We start from the raw sequence: 13,149 nt of genomic DNA on the forward strand, positions 1-13,149 counted from the left end.
GCGTCGTTTTGAGACATAATTGTACCCTTAATAATCACATCTTGAATGGATAGTCTACTGCGCAGTGATCTATATACGAGTACTTGATTAAGGTACCTATATAATAAATTGTTTAAATATGTTGGAAGTTTACTTGGGGAAAAGTGTATAGCATGTATTTATTGTTGAAATATCCGGCCAAGTGACGAGGCACCTATTAAGTACTAACAAACCAATAGAAGTCTCTTGTTCTACTTTGGGTAGATGGCTGGCTTGCGGGATTATTTGCCAACCCGTTTATTGTTTACATGAGATTGTTAGATAAGTAGGTATTTCCAAGATGTGGCAAGCACTAGGAAAACCTAATAACCCAATTTTCCTTTGTTAACGTTAGAAATATTTAGTTTGGTCTTTACGTATGCTTCTTTATTCCTACTTCGGATAAGGGGTAAGGGGCTAGCTACTATAGTCACTCTGAGTAGCTAACAGATAATAGCATTGAGATAATCACGGAAATACAATGTTCTTGATTGATGGACACTGGGTCGAAATAAATACCTACCTATGAATCGTTGTAAAATCGATTAGTGCGTTACTAGGTCAAACAAGGGATATATTAGCCTAGGTACCTAAGGTATCTGCCATTAATTGGTATTCATTTATATTTGGAGTAGAGCATAGTAGCAACAACTAACGAGGCATTGGTTTGTGAAACATCTAAATGCTGAAAATGTGTGATCGTTGCCGATTGTTTACCCATGCAATATCACTTAGGTTAAGTGATAGGTGCATAAATACGTTATGTCTCCTCCTCGTTGAGCCTATGAATTTGCTCTCATACAAACCTCTTCAGCTAGCAACAATTCCTTTGTAGCCACTAAACGTGTGACGATCCGATTCTTCACTGAGAATGAAGGGGAGTTCATCCTGCACATAACTTTCGGCCCAGCTCTTTTCCATAGGTTTCCACCCTAGCTCTCGCAACCGCACAGCACGACTACGGCTATTAAGACCAACGGCAGCAGGTGTATGATTCCCGAACAAGTCGTCGTAGTTCTCGGTTGGGATCGTCCGCGGATCCGGGTCCGGGATTTTCCCGGCCTTGTGGAGTTCGGCGCCGATGAGCGTGGCAACGTCCTTCCAGCTTGGCTCGTTGTCGCCTGTGGTCTCGGTGAAGTAGTACGGGTTCTCTAGGATATCCGGGCTGCTGGCTGGTGTGGCTTCTAGATGATGTAGTAGCACCACGTACGCTTTCGCTAGATCGAGCACATGAATGTTGCTTTCAACAGCAAGGCCAGCTCCAAGGTGTCCCGCGTAACCATACTTGAGAGCGTACCGGGTAAGAGTTGGGATCTGGATCGTCAGCCGCCCATGATTTGGATTGAACCCATAAATGACAGGCGGGATAACTATGGCGATCTTGGCCTTCTCTGAAAGCTGCTTTCGGGCTCTAACAACGGCAAGATCAATCTGACGATGTGGCGCATCATCAGGAACGGAGTCTACTTCCGACACAACATTATCGTGATAGATCTTGTCAGATTTGAAACTCCCTTCCGCGCCATCATCTAGCACGGATGCTCCCGAGGTGTGTATGAAGATTGTACTGAGGCCTTTCTCAGCTCGCTGCTGGACGGCATCTAGAATTGCTTCCACGCTTGGAAGATGGTCGGCGGTAGCTGTGTGAATGACTACGTCATAAGACAAGGCATGCTTCGTGATCAATGGCTTATCGTTTAGGTCGCCGAGAACGGCGTCAGTGGCTCCTGAGGCTTTGATCTGATCCGCATGAGCTTGCCTCCTGACATAACCTGTGACGACGTATTGTTCCTTGACCAACAGTTCAAGCACATTCCAGCCAATGAAGCCAGGTCCGACGATGAAGACTTTCTTTCCTGAGGTCATTCTGAGCAAGCAAGATAAAATGACTGGATGAGTTTGGTCTTGACCCGAATAATGGTCCCCTGTTCAGGAGCAGTATGCCATCCATACTCCAAGTCATTTCTTTATATGGCCATCTAGGGGTGCGTGGATGTATGAATGTATGATATGTAATGGCGGAGATTAAATTCCCCGAATCACATGAAATGGAAGTCGAAATTAACAATCGAATGATTATAAAAGGGGGTCAAACAATCACGTGTATTAGAGCTTTTCAGGTAGACGTTAAGATATTGAACTCTCTTTTCTTTCACATGGACTTGATTGGTCTGTGTTTCGAAAAGGGGGGCGAGGGGGGAATTGAAATAGGTACGGGCCGGACCTTGATTTGTAATCCCATATTTATCAGCCACTGACGCATGTATGTATGTATCAATGAATGCAACTAAGGTCGTTTCCGACTTTTAATAGGCAAATAATTACTCTTTTATACTACCTAGGTAAGGATACATAATGTGTGTTGTAACTGCCTTTGCCGCATTCAATAGAGTGCAGATACATACCTAGGTAAATATTGACGTTTACGCATGACTCGCTTGCGAGGTCATCTACTTACCCATGTACTCCGTAAAGAGTCATGTTTTACTTTTAATACTTCGCAGATTTCAGCCGCACCCTTTAATTGGGTCTCTTATTGGCTAGCTGCCTAGTAAGTACCTAGGTAGGCAGCTAGCTACTCTACTATAATAGTCCGTCTAAGACTAGCCTAGGCTTTCAGCGCCTGCCAAGGTACCTTGATCAGGGGCAAAGGCCGTGCGGTGCGGCAGCGAAATCGCGTAAAAGTACATAATGCCATTTCTCCTGTTCTCTGTTTAATTTTTTCTGATCTTCTCCCTAACGCGCATCTTTCCTTTCGTGGTTGCTTTGAATAAAGGCTACCGTCCGTTCGTTCCTCCTGCATTCCGCTCATTAGTTGATCCCTCCTGTTTTTGGAGTCTGATACATCGTCACACTCGTCCTCGGAGCTTTAATCTCACATCTTGGCATCCTCTACAACCGTTCCTGTGGTTCAACCCGTGTAACCATGCTCGCCGACAGTTTGAAAGCATCCACGGTCGTCCTGGCCGCTCTCCTCGCAGGGCAGGCCGTAGCCAAGACCGATCTAGCGGGCTGCGTCTCGTCTAAGACCATCGCATATGGCGGCGCTAGCCTCATCTGGTACGTCCCGGATACCGGAGAGATATGCGCTTTTCTCGACTGCGGCGGCGGCCGTGCGCCACCTAAGACCACTGTCCCAGGTTGTGCGGCCTACTCGGGTACCGCAACCTACTCGCCCAGTTACCTGCCGAATTTCGGTGCCACCGCTACTGCATCAGCTATCGCTTCCGCAACCGCCTCCGCAACAGCTAGTTCAACCGCTACCTCTGTAGCAGGGTCTTCTTCGGCGACCACATCTGCACCCTCTTCTGATGCGACGAGTTCCTCGTCGTCAGTTGACACTATTACCGCGGCACCGACTGCTTCTTCGGCGGAAACGAGCATTACCGGTAGCGCCAGCTCGAATAGCGAATCTTCCTCAGCTGGAAGCTCCCAGGAAGCTGCGTCTACTAGTGTGTCACAGGGTGCGGCGGCCATGCCGACGGCTGTTGTAAAGGGCGCCATGGGTGTGGTAGCTGGTCTTGTAGCGGGCGTAGCACTGCTGTGAGTGATGAGTCTTGATGGTCGGTAATTGTTGAATTCCGTAAGCATAGCCAGGAATATTGTCAAGTATTGTTGTTATCTAGGTAGTCATTAATAAAGATAATCACAATCAAGTTCTATTAACAAAAGTCTAGCCGGTGGTAGGTGTGATAGTGTAGTCTATGGATTAAAGGAGTATATAAGTTAAATGGAAGCGTGGAAGACAGCAAGATGTGTAGCGATGATGACGATCGATGATTTTAGTTGTTATATTGAGTTGGTTAGAAATTTCGGCATGGTTTTAGTAAGATAGGAGTTCATCCATACTTTTAAGACCAGAGTCGGGATCTTGGATGAAGAAGATATCGTCAACCATGTGGGCAGGTACGTGCTAGCAGGAAGCTTGGGCTCATGAGTATGTTGTCAACGTACCTACCTACCTATTCAAAGCTCAGACCACATCATCACTGCCTGGCAACCAAAGTAGCCTGCGATCTTAGGCATATAATATCAAGTTGTAAGAGGTTTTATCACCGGAATAGGATGACTTGGTCAATTTGGAACATTACCGGACCATTAAAACTAACATTGTGACAGACGCTACAAATTGACAAGCAACCGAACTGGAAGCCAAGGGGTTCGAGTCTAACGCACGCCGAATTTAATCGATACTATCTCGCCGATACGAAGGACGACCAAAGATGAACGATGTCTGTGAGCTAACCATAGTAGAGCGATATCCACAATAAGAAGACAAGAAACGAGGGAAATCGGAGGTTGGTGGACGACAAAAAGTGAGTAACCATCCCACAGATTGACCAAGCCATCCTATTCCGGATATTTACTTTTTCACCTTTTTGAGCATACCCTTTCCATCTTTTTGCTTCATTCTTAGCTACATTTATGAATACTAATACTGTGCTGGCGGACGTCTCCTTTTCTTCTCTCCTAGTTATACCTATGAATCCGATATCAGTCTAGACCTGTTCATGCTCGCAGCATATTCTCAAGCGCTCATGGTAGAAACCAACTGCCCACTTCCTAAGATTCGGGTATTCTTCAATGAAATTGAACTTCACGATCGATATTTGGTTTTCTTCAACTCGTTCCTTGCGTAGTCATGATACTCAACGGCTCCTCGAATATCAATATACTTGGTTTAACTGCTTGTTTACTTGCCCGCTCGCATGGAGGCCAAGGGCGTCTATCTTATGGAGACATGCGTTTTCTTGTCCTTTACTCTGATGTCCCGGAATAGAATGTGATAAATACACAATGCTAGAAGCACACATAACTCCCCTAACGGAACCAGATTTTGGAAAAAAAATCAATCAATCTAATGCCATCCACATAGCTCCAACAGAAATACTACCAAGGATAAGAGCAGTAACTATTCCTGCGCCCGCTCTATCTTTGGTCGTGATAGGCGCAGCCTCGGGGAGGCTTGGGGCATTCGCTCCAGCATTCGGGTCTCCTATACTCGTACCACCCGTCGAATTCGTCACGGGAGCCTTCGCGTCTTGCACCAGCAGGCTCGACAGCGCGCCGAGCACATTCATTTCCTGGCCGGCACCCGTCTGACCATCGTATACGCCTGTAGTCCAGTGGAAGCCGCACTGGCGACCGTTGGCACCACCCGTGCACTGCTTGACGGCCGCCTCGGCGCTCGACCGTAGAAGCTTCATAATACGATCCTTGGTGAAAGGGGCTACTTGCGTGGCAACGGCGAGCCACCGGTGCACGTACCCCTTGAAACTCAGCATGTCGGTCGAGCACACGCCAGCTTCGCAGGAGGGCTCGTAGAGGGTGCCGTTGACGAAGAATATACGTTCCATGCCGTCGAGGAGCCCGTTGATTCGGTCTTCCCAATCCTTGCTCTGATTTGTCTTCATATAGGCCAAACCGTTAGCATTCCTCGTTTGCCCCTATTTTGGGATGGGAGTAGGTGGTGGTTTAAGGGAAGACTTACGTAGTCGTACATATACGCAGCGCCCGATAAGAGGATGGCGGCATTGTACGAGTACTGTTGGCGGTTGATGTCGGTGCAGTTATAAGGCACGTGGCCGCCGTCGAATACGTTCCAGTCCTTGTCGATATACTTGACGTTGAGAATCCAATCGAACGTCTTAGTTGCCCAGTCTGCGTATGTATCGTTGTGCGTGTACCGGGCTAGGCGAGCCCCCATATTAAAGAAACATCCGTTCGCAATGGCTGATTACCCAAGTCAGCAACTTCCTGCATCAACTTCTTCTTGCCCACTCATTTATCCTTCCTTATCGTTTCCCTCTTTCCCTCCTCTTATTTTGATAGTGAAAAGGGGAGGTCCTCACTGTTTTTATAATCGTAACCCTTATTACTCGGGAAGATCTGCCACCTCATCCCGCCGCCGCATTCGTCGTCGTGATGGTCCGGAGCAGCTTGCTCGTTCCACACAGCCTGGGCGAGGGCGAGCCACTGCGGCTGACCCTCCGGGGCGTTGCGGAAGTTTACTTCGGCCGCTAGCATCGCTGACATGCCCCAAAAAGACTGGTCGTCGTTTCCGAGCGATAGCGTCCAGTTGCGTGGCGCGTAGTCACGGTTCTCGCCTACCTGGAACTGCATTGCGTCGAACGTGACATCGTTGTACGTCTCGTCTCCCGTGTAGTGCCAGTAGTCTATCATCGTACCCCACAGCGCACCTCCCTGCCACCTAGTCGCAGACTGCCGTTAGTAAATCACTTTCCTTTCTTTCGGCCGCAGTAGGGTATGGAAAGGGGCACGAACCAGTAGTAGTCTCCGTTCGGTGGTGGCCCCGGCAAGATGCCCGGTGTGGCCCCGGATTCGTTGCCGTGATAATAAGTCATTAAGTCGTACGCAACTTGCTTCGCCGCGGCTTTGATGGAATCTGAGAGAATTTTAAGCCTGTGAAACTTATTGCAGGTTCTAGTCTCGGACGCGAGGGGCCGAAAATCACGTACCTGTCGAACTTAGATCGACCTCGAGCGCTCCAAGTACGGCCGCCGGAGCGAGCCATAGTAGATGGAGCCGCTGAGCAGCGGGCAACATGTTTGCGACTTAGATCGAGCGACTTCGCCTAAGAGTTGACCGTCTTGCAAAAAGCTTAAAGATCGGTAGATGTTAAGCTACGGATTTAGGAGTACAAGTTTCATTCTACGTCTAAGCATGTAATATGGCGAACACAGCAAATATCGGGCCAGGTGTGAGATATGTACCGTCATCCCCGATGTCTAGTCGTACCTATGTAAGGGGTCATTGGGCGATACAGACCATCCGGTCCATAGAAGGATGATGCCAGCCGACAACCGTAATCACCAACAGAACTGCCAAGCGTTTGGAGACCTAGCATGAGCCTCATATTGGCTCAGTGCGGTCTGCTAAAGTCATGTTAAGTCCCTTACCACATATATGGGCATGTCGGACTTCGCGGGCTAACCGTGCGGTGTAAGCAACCAATAAATAAATAAAAATCCGCCGATCTGCGCGGAATGGCTGTTAACATACTAGTCTATGCGACTGATATTCAGATCTCAATGTTACGTTCGGGAAGTTGCAGATCTCGTACTTGAGCTGATCCAATGGGGTTGCAGCCCACATTCTCATCTCATCAACAGTTGAGGCTGTGCCGTGTCAGCACGAAAGGTGTTGCCTATTAAGACGAGCTCTCCTGGCCTCTACTATAGTATGACTTTGACATAGAGCCGACTTACAGCGTGTGCCCTATATTCAAATTAGCCGAAACCTCGTAAAAGTAACAAAATGAGTTGTTTCATCGATACCAATGAGGGTGGGCTTTCGGATGGGGCTTGACTGCACTGCCTCAAATATTCATTTCCGCTCAAAGGTGTTGGTTGCACTATTCATGGAACCCACCGAGTAGGCTCTAGATCCTGGTAATTCTTTTGCTAGAAACTTCAGCGGCAGAGCGGTAATTGAACTGGGACAGGCTGGAGAATAATAAATGCGCCGCGAGACCTTTTGTTCGATCCATGCTACGATCGTCTTCAAGCCTTAAGAGTGAGGTAAGGGGTAAGGGTTGGCGCCAGCCACTGCCGCCACCACCATCACTCTCGTAACGACTCGACCAATAGGCAATATTCTTATTTAGACATCACTTTCCAAGCACGGCAGGCACGGTAGTTAAAATGCCGCCTTAATATCCCCGGCCATTCCCGTTCTTATCCGCACCCGCATCCGGATCCTCTTCTGGCAAGTCTGAGCCTAACACTATGGGGTCCACCCAGCTCCGAGAGAGTCCTCCTCCTGTCTCTTTAGTAGTCTCATGTTGTTCAAGCCGGTATGGGTCTCCGGGCTCGTTCATCGGCGCAAAGTCAAAGATACGGTAGTCAGCATTGAAGTACCAGTAGCCGGAGACAGCAAGCCGCAAGAAAGCCGAGTGAGAGACGACAATAATGATCTTCTCCGGGCGTTCGTATAGTTTCTTTAAAGCTACTTGAGCACGCTGGAGGATGGCCGGCTTGGTAAAGTGATATTGGCTTGCTGCTGGCGACGTCTTATCCGGAAACACAGGATCTACCTTTGAAAAGTCAACCATGGGAAACTCTTGTGTGAGTTTGTCAATTGGACTTCCGGTGTCACATGGTTTGGCCGAATTTTCTATTAAGATGTGTCAAGATATTGCTAGGAAGGAATTCAGGATCCGACGTCAAATACGAACGTACCTTGCCAACTTGCATCAGCCTCGACCTTGACGCCCTTCTCTACGAGCCAGTCGACAGATCGCAAAGCGGTCTGTATCGTCCTACGCAAAGGAGAAACGATCACGACTTCGGCTTGCTGGGCCAAAGGATGTTCTACGAGGCTCTGTCGCAGGTCTGCGCATTGCTTATGTCCCTCCTCTGTCAAATCCGGATCTGGCAATTCGAAATTTACTAGATGAAATCAGACCAAGGCTTATCCGATACATCATAGTAGACTTACCTTCTGCGTTATGGCGAGCTTGAGCATGACGGACAAGTATAAGAGTTGGAGGCATTCTGAAAGAATCACTGATGTGTAATTCCGAATAGGGCCTTTGATGCTTCTATTCTTACTATATAAGTCACATTAATGAGATGGCAAGTAGAATGATGATGCCGTGATGGGAGCTAGTACATATCGATTACCCTTTCAGAACGTAAGGGATAGCCTCTTATACCTCAAAAAAGCAATACAGGACTGAGTAAGACTGAGCAAGACTGAACAAAGCCTAGAACTGCTTACTGTTGGTAGAAGATGGTGGAATTATTGAAGCCGTTGAAGTGAAAACGACCGATACATCCACTAACGATTGATCCATTATCAGCGGGTAGTACACCTATCTGGTAGTACACCTATCTACCGTAACTTGGAAGCACAGTATGTGGCACTGTCAGGATGTAAGGTGACTTTTCCCTCCAGGTGGGCTGAATGGGGTAGGTGCGACACCTACCTGTGAATTTATATGCACTGTGCTGAATTTAGAGCTGGGAAGCTACGTACATCCTTGCACCTAGCAACTGACGTGAAGCTCGATGTTTTTTACTTTTGGGAATTAGGTTGTTTTCAACCGAAATTTACCATCTTTACAATATACCTTATACTGCACAATGGCCAATATAGATGACCTTTTCAAGGTCAGTCAGACTCTGCGCTACCAATACATTTTTCTACCTTTTTACTAATTATTCTCTAGGCATCTGGCGCCGGCAGCAAGCGCAAGCTAGATCCTCTCCGCGACCCCAGTATGTCATATCTCCCCTCCCTACTCGACGCCTCGCCAATTAACCCTTGCTGTGTTCCAGGTGAAATTTACAAGTCTGCCCGTCTGTCATCCAACGGGACCGGCAGTCGTCATGCGAGCGTTGAAGAAACTGCAGAATTAGACGACGACGATGCCGAGGCAGGACCTGCACTTCCACCCGACGAAGAGGACGAGTTCGGGGGCAGCGGACTAACACGACAAGAGGAAGACGCGCTTGACTATATCGATGCTCTTGACCCTACCAACGACCAACAACCTCTGAAGTTCGACAACGCATGGTTACGGAAGACTGCGATCAACTTCGAGAAGTGTATAAATAAGAATGCCGAGCTACGTGCGAAATACGAGAACGAGCCGGCAAAATTTGCCGATAGCGAGAATAGTCTCGATCAAGAGATCAGAAGCTTATCTATCTTGTCTGAACACCCGGAGCTATACACTTTGTTTGTGAACTTGGGTAGCGTTGCGAGCTTGGTTGGCCTTTTGGCACATGAAAATACGGATATTGCGATCGATGCTGTGGAAGTTATCAACGAACTAACGGACGAGGAGGTTGTGGCCGACGACGAGCAGTGGGATACGCTCGTCGACGCCCTTCTAGAAGATGATCTACTAGGGTTACTGGTCTCGAATTTCGAGAGATTTGACGAGAAGGAAGAGGCCGACCAGAAGGGTGTTTATTACGCCCTAGGAATAATAGAGAACCTATGTAGCGGTAGAACGGCTACGAAAGAGAAGTTCGCGGAAAACGACAAGCTTCTCAAGTGGTTGTTGCGACGAATACAAGCCAAAGAGCCCAAGGTCAGCCAGAACAAGCAGTACGCGGCCGAGATTCTGGCAATCTTGATGCAGGACTCTCCCCCAACCCGAACAAAGCTGGCTAGCTTAGATGCTATGGAGATTCTTCTCCAACTCTCGTCAGCCTACCGAAGACGTGACCCCGAAAAGGGGGGCTACGAAGAGGAGTATATGGAGAACCTATTCGAGGCTCTGGCGTCTCTCGCCGACGAACCCGAAGGCAAAACCAAATTTGCGGAGGCTGACGGCCCAGAGCTATGCTTGTTGATGCTGAAGGATGGGAACAAGAGCAAGGCCTCCGCACTACGACTCCTCACTCACGCCGTAGGGGGTTCCGGTGCAGCAGGAGTCGAGGTGTGTCAAAAAGTCGTCAAGGATGGCGGACTCAAGACCCTGTTCACCATGTTCATGAAGAAAAAGAATGATAAAGTTACTATGGAGCTACTAATTAGTATTTTTGGGTCTATGCTACGGCTGTTACCCGCCGACTCGGACGAGCGAATCCGAGCGTTAGCCAAGTTCGTCGAGAAGGATTACGAGAAGACGATTAAGCTATTTAAAATAAGAAGGGACTATGCAGCACGCATGAACGAGGTAGAAGGGGAAATCGAGGAAGAGAAACGAACTCACGACCGTGACTGGTTGGAACTTCAGGACGGCGAGTGGTTTCTACGACGACTTGATGCCGGTCTGTTTTGTCTACAAACGATAGACGTCATACTAGCTTGGCTGATCGCAGAGGATGAGGGCGCGAAGAAGACGATTCGTAAACTGCTGGCGGACCAAGATGAGACGTTCGAAGTTATTAGGAATACCCTGCAAGAGCAGATCAAGGGGATTGAAGAAGCCAACGACACGAAAGACAAGGATCCATGGGACCTCAAGGAGATGCTTTTGACACTGGTGGAATTCCTTCAGTAATCGGGACGGACAAGTAGCATGTCTCATAGCTTCGGGATGAATCAATTGATCAACGATGCGTTTCATGCCGACTGTTTAGCGACATACTCAGCTACCCCGTATCTTATATTAACAGACAAGCTTCTCACAGCTAGCAACACCAATCCTCCACCATTCCAGGTTTCCTTCCAAACTTTTGGCATTGATACTAGCACTAGAGATAGTACTGAATAATACGTAATGCGGCTAGAGTCCCTTGGCACAGTATACTTATCGTGATATAACATGCCGGACCCCCTTAAAATGTATTCCTAGACGCGAGCTTTCTCTTCGGGTGGACAATGTACGTCTATGCCTTCTCGGGAGGGACGGGCTTCACTTCGAACACGGCCTTTAGTAGGTCCTCGACGACTTTGGACTGGCTCTTCTTGCCGGCGGCGTGGATCTCTAGGATCTTGGCATCGGCCTCCTTATTGGCCTCATCTTCGGCTTCCTTGTTTCCTTGGGTGTGCTGTAATAGAAGACATACTAGTTAGCACATGCACCGTAAGGTAAACCCAACGTAATCGTAGGTAAATCGTTCGCTTAGGTGTTGGACGATGGAATCGTACCTCTGCCTCGAATTTCTTGAACTCCTCGTCCTTCGCCTTGCGATAGGCTTCTATCTCTTTCTTGGCTTCATCTCGTGCCTCTCGTACTCTTTTGGTTCGGACTATATGATGATAGGTGAGAGGTGAGTCAATGAACTGACGAGCTGTCATTATGGTTCGTGCGAGACTAACATTCCCGGGCTTTTTGCACTATCTTGGAAGCTTCCCTCTCAGCCTACAGCTGCCTGTTAGCTAAGTTTACCACGTAGACCTTGTTGGACTGATTTGAAATCGTCGTAAGCTGGGTGATTGCGTACATCGAGTAGGGTCTGGATGCCTGCCGAATTCTGGGCCGACTGTATTTGAGAGAAGTATAGTTAGCTAGCTGCATTGACTTATATCAACACATTGTTGATGATCCATACCATCCTGTTATTCTACAGATCCGTCTTATGTATAAATGAGTAAATCGGCAGAGGCGAAGGGGGGCGGCAAGATAGCTGTGAGGTTCGTGGCTGGCGTATGATGTCGCAAACAAAGAGCAGTTGTGATAGGTTGGGGAGGTTGTAAGAGGGTTGGTTTTAGCAGCTATCAGGATCAATCGATCACCACTGACGGAGGTCACAGGCCAGGCAGGGGTTAGCGGGCTACAGGTAGCACAAGCAACCTGAAGCTCCACCTGCAGCTAGAGGTCATCGGACGAGGGAAAAACAACAACGCCGCCAGTACGCTCCACCTTTGAACTCAATTGATCGTTATCGATAGTGATAGTGAAAGCGAACTCATCCCACTAACATCATTTGGAAACATTTGAAGCTTCGATTTTATCCAGACAAGGGGGAAAGATGGGAATGGTCTCATAAGGACTTGTAGGGTTGGCAGGATACTTATCACGAGTTAATTCGACTCAGAAATTATCTACGCAACTCGGATAAATTATCTGAAGATGTCTCGCGCCTCGAAGCTCACCCTGGCGGGCACCTCTCTCTTCGCCGTAGGTACGGTCATCGTGGTGCACTTTCAGCAGAAGATGGAAAAGGAGGTACGGCTACTCTCGAGACTCATTCACCGTGTAGATCCTCATCAAGTATATATAGGCCATGCATCAAGGTGTTGTGCGCGACATGGAGCAGCAGCGCATAAAGAAGGAACGCCAGCTCGACTTTGAGATGCAAAAAGTCCTAGAGGAGGAGTATAAGAAGGGTCAAACTGTCCGAGACACTACGGCGGAACTCGAAGCCAAGAAATTACCAGACCGGTAGCCGTGGTTGCTACGTCCGTCTTCTTAAGTCTCTGTGTCTCCGGAACTCCGCATGTTGCCGAGGAATGCATGGGCTCTTTCTAGGTGCGTGACGATTTACCACCCGAGAGAAGGCGATTGTGTTAAACAGTGAAACTTTGGTTTGCAGATATCCATCCATGATACTAGCAGGCTTGATCGGCCGAGAATTCTAGAGCCCGCCTCCTCCTAATTAACCCTGGAACTTCCTCGGAGAACGATGCCTTTTCATCCTCTGCTGCATCTGCCAACAAGCCTGATAGATATTCAATAGCAATATATCATTTTGCCAATAACAGACA

The 13,149-nt window shown here is 48.2% G+C and overlaps 7 protein-coding genes across 7 annotated transcripts; 3 read left to right on the plus strand and 4 right to left on the minus strand.

Annotated features, from left to right (window-relative positions):
- Positions 1-571: 571 nt before the first annotated feature.
- On the minus strand, positions 572-2,185 carry F4807DRAFT_334083 (NAD(P)-binding protein). The gene has a single exon (XM_047995308.1). The coding sequence runs from the start codon at positions 1,882-1,884 to the stop codon at positions 829-831; it is 1,056 nt and encodes a 351-aa protein (XP_047848965.1). The 5' UTR covers positions 1,885-2,185; the 3' UTR covers positions 572-828.
- A 224-nt stretch (positions 2,186-2,409) lies between these two features.
- On the plus strand, positions 2,410-3,689 carry F4807DRAFT_447247 (uncharacterized protein). The gene has a single exon (XM_047999864.1). The coding sequence runs from the start codon at positions 2,945-2,947 to the stop codon at positions 3,563-3,565; it is 621 nt and encodes a 206-aa protein (XP_047848966.1). The 5' UTR covers positions 2,410-2,944; the 3' UTR covers positions 3,566-3,689.
- Positions 3,690-4,834: 1,145 nt separating this feature from the next.
- F4807DRAFT_334101 (glycoside hydrolase family 76 protein) lies at positions 4,835-7,137 on the minus strand. The gene is made up of 5 exons (XM_047995309.1): positions 6,498-7,137; positions 6,304-6,424; positions 5,871-6,229; positions 5,510-5,751; positions 4,835-5,426 (listed from the first exon to the last, which is right to left on the minus strand). Exons 1-5 carry the CDS (start codon positions 6,583-6,585, stop codon positions 4,872-4,874), a joined length of 1,365 nt encoding a protein of 454 aa, XP_047848967.1. The 5' UTR covers positions 6,586-7,137; the 3' UTR covers positions 4,835-4,871.
- Positions 7,135-8,879, minus strand: F4807DRAFT_447271 (phosphoglycerate mutase-like protein). Its single transcript, XM_047999865.1, has 5 exons — positions 8,653-8,879; positions 8,479-8,590; positions 8,220-8,429; positions 7,411-8,154; positions 7,135-7,257 (listed from the first exon to the last, which is right to left on the minus strand). Exons 2-4 carry the CDS (start codon positions 8,531-8,533, stop codon positions 7,691-7,693), a joined length of 729 nt encoding a protein of 242 aa, XP_047848968.1. The 5' UTR covers positions 8,534-8,590; positions 8,653-8,879; the 3' UTR covers positions 7,135-7,257; positions 7,411-7,690.
- A 156-nt stretch (positions 8,880-9,035) lies between these two features.
- F4807DRAFT_334162 (DUF1716-domain-containing protein) lies at positions 9,036-11,228 on the plus strand. Its single transcript, XM_047995311.1, has 3 exons — positions 9,036-9,152; positions 9,212-9,260; positions 9,321-11,228. Exons 1-3 carry the CDS (start codon positions 9,126-9,128, stop codon positions 10,997-10,999), a joined length of 1,755 nt encoding a protein of 584 aa, XP_047848969.1. The 5' UTR covers positions 9,036-9,125; the 3' UTR covers positions 11,000-11,228.
- On the minus strand, positions 11,164-12,247 carry F4807DRAFT_334159 (V-type ATPase). The gene is made up of 4 exons (XM_047995310.1): positions 11,994-12,247; positions 11,886-11,924; positions 11,590-11,803; positions 11,164-11,489 (listed from the first exon to the last, which is right to left on the minus strand). The coding sequence occupies exons 3-4, from the start codon at positions 11,737-11,739 to the stop codon at positions 11,328-11,330; spliced, it is 312 nt and encodes a 103-aa protein (XP_047848970.1). The 5' UTR covers positions 11,740-11,803; positions 11,886-11,924; positions 11,994-12,247; the 3' UTR covers positions 11,164-11,327.
- A 109-nt stretch (positions 12,248-12,356) lies between these two features.
- On the plus strand, positions 12,357-13,143 carry F4807DRAFT_447283 (uncharacterized protein). The gene is made up of 2 exons (XM_047999866.1): positions 12,357-12,610; positions 12,666-13,143. The coding sequence occupies exons 1-2, from the start codon at positions 12,515-12,517 to the stop codon at positions 12,828-12,830; spliced, it is 261 nt and encodes an 86-aa protein (XP_047848971.1). The 5' UTR covers positions 12,357-12,514; the 3' UTR covers positions 12,831-13,143.
- The last annotated feature ends 6 nt before the right edge of the window (positions 13,144-13,149 follow it).

The sequence above is a fragment of the Annulohypoxylon truncatum genome (assembly GCF_022578515.1).
Source record: "Annulohypoxylon truncatum strain CBS 140777 unplaced genomic scaffold F4807scaffold_57, whole genome shotgun sequence".
NCBI lineage: Eukaryota > Fungi > Ascomycota > Sordariomycetes > Xylariales > Hypoxylaceae > Annulohypoxylon > Annulohypoxylon truncatum.

Coding starts and splice junctions, on each gene's coding strand:
- F4807DRAFT_334083 (XM_047995308.1), bottom strand. CDS start 1,884: ATGACCTCAGGAAAGAAAGTCTTCATCGTCGGACCTGGCTTCATTGGC.
- F4807DRAFT_447247 (XM_047999864.1), top strand. CDS start 2,945: ATGCTCGCCGACAGTTTGAAAGCATCCACGGTCGTCCTGGCCGCTCTC.
- F4807DRAFT_334101 (XM_047995309.1), bottom strand. CDS start 6,585: ATGTTGCCCGCTGCTCAGCGGCTCCATCTACTATGGCTCGCTCCGGCG. Junction 6,230..6,303: donor CCGAACGGAGACTACTACTG/GTTCGTGCCCCT, acceptor GTCTGCGACTAG/GTGGCAGGGAGGTGCGCTGT. Junction 5,427..5,509: donor CTGCGTATATGTACGACTAC/GTAAGTCTTCCC, acceptor GCCTATATGAAG/ACAAATCAGAGCAAGGATTG.
- F4807DRAFT_447271 (XM_047999865.1), bottom strand. CDS start 8,533: ATGCCTCCAACTCTTATACTTGTCCGTCATGCTCAAGCTCGCCATAAC. Junction 8,430..8,478: donor AGCTCGCCATAACGCAGAAG/GTAAGTCTACTA, acceptor GATTTCATCTAG/TAAATTTCGAATTGCCAGAT. Junction 8,155..8,219: donor GGCTGATGCAAGTTGGCAAG/GTACGTTCGTAT, acceptor ACATCTTAATAG/AAAATTCGGCCAAACCATGT.
- F4807DRAFT_334162 (XM_047995311.1), top strand. CDS start 9,126: ATGGCCAATATAGATGACCTTTTCAAG. Junction 9,153..9,211: donor ATATAGATGACCTTTTCAAG/GTCAGTCAGACT, acceptor ATTATTCTCTAG/GCATCTGGCGCCGGCAGCAA. Junction 9,261..9,320: donor AGATCCTCTCCGCGACCCCA/GTATGTCATATC, acceptor GCTGTGTTCCAG/GTGAAATTTACAAGTCTGCC.
- F4807DRAFT_334159 (XM_047995310.1), bottom strand. CDS start 11,739: ATGACAGCTCGTCAGTTCATTGACTCACCTCTCACCTATCATCATATA. Junction 11,490..11,589: donor TCAAGAAATTCGAGGCAGAG/GTACGATTCCAT, acceptor CTTCTATTACAG/CACACCCAAGGAAACAAGGA.
- F4807DRAFT_447283 (XM_047999866.1), top strand. CDS start 12,515: ATGTCTCGCGCCTCGAAGCTCACCCTGGCGGGCACCTCTCTCTTCGCC. Junction 12,611..12,665: donor AGCAGAAGATGGAAAAGGAG/GTACGGCTACTC, acceptor AAGTATATATAG/GCCATGCATCAAGGTGTTGT.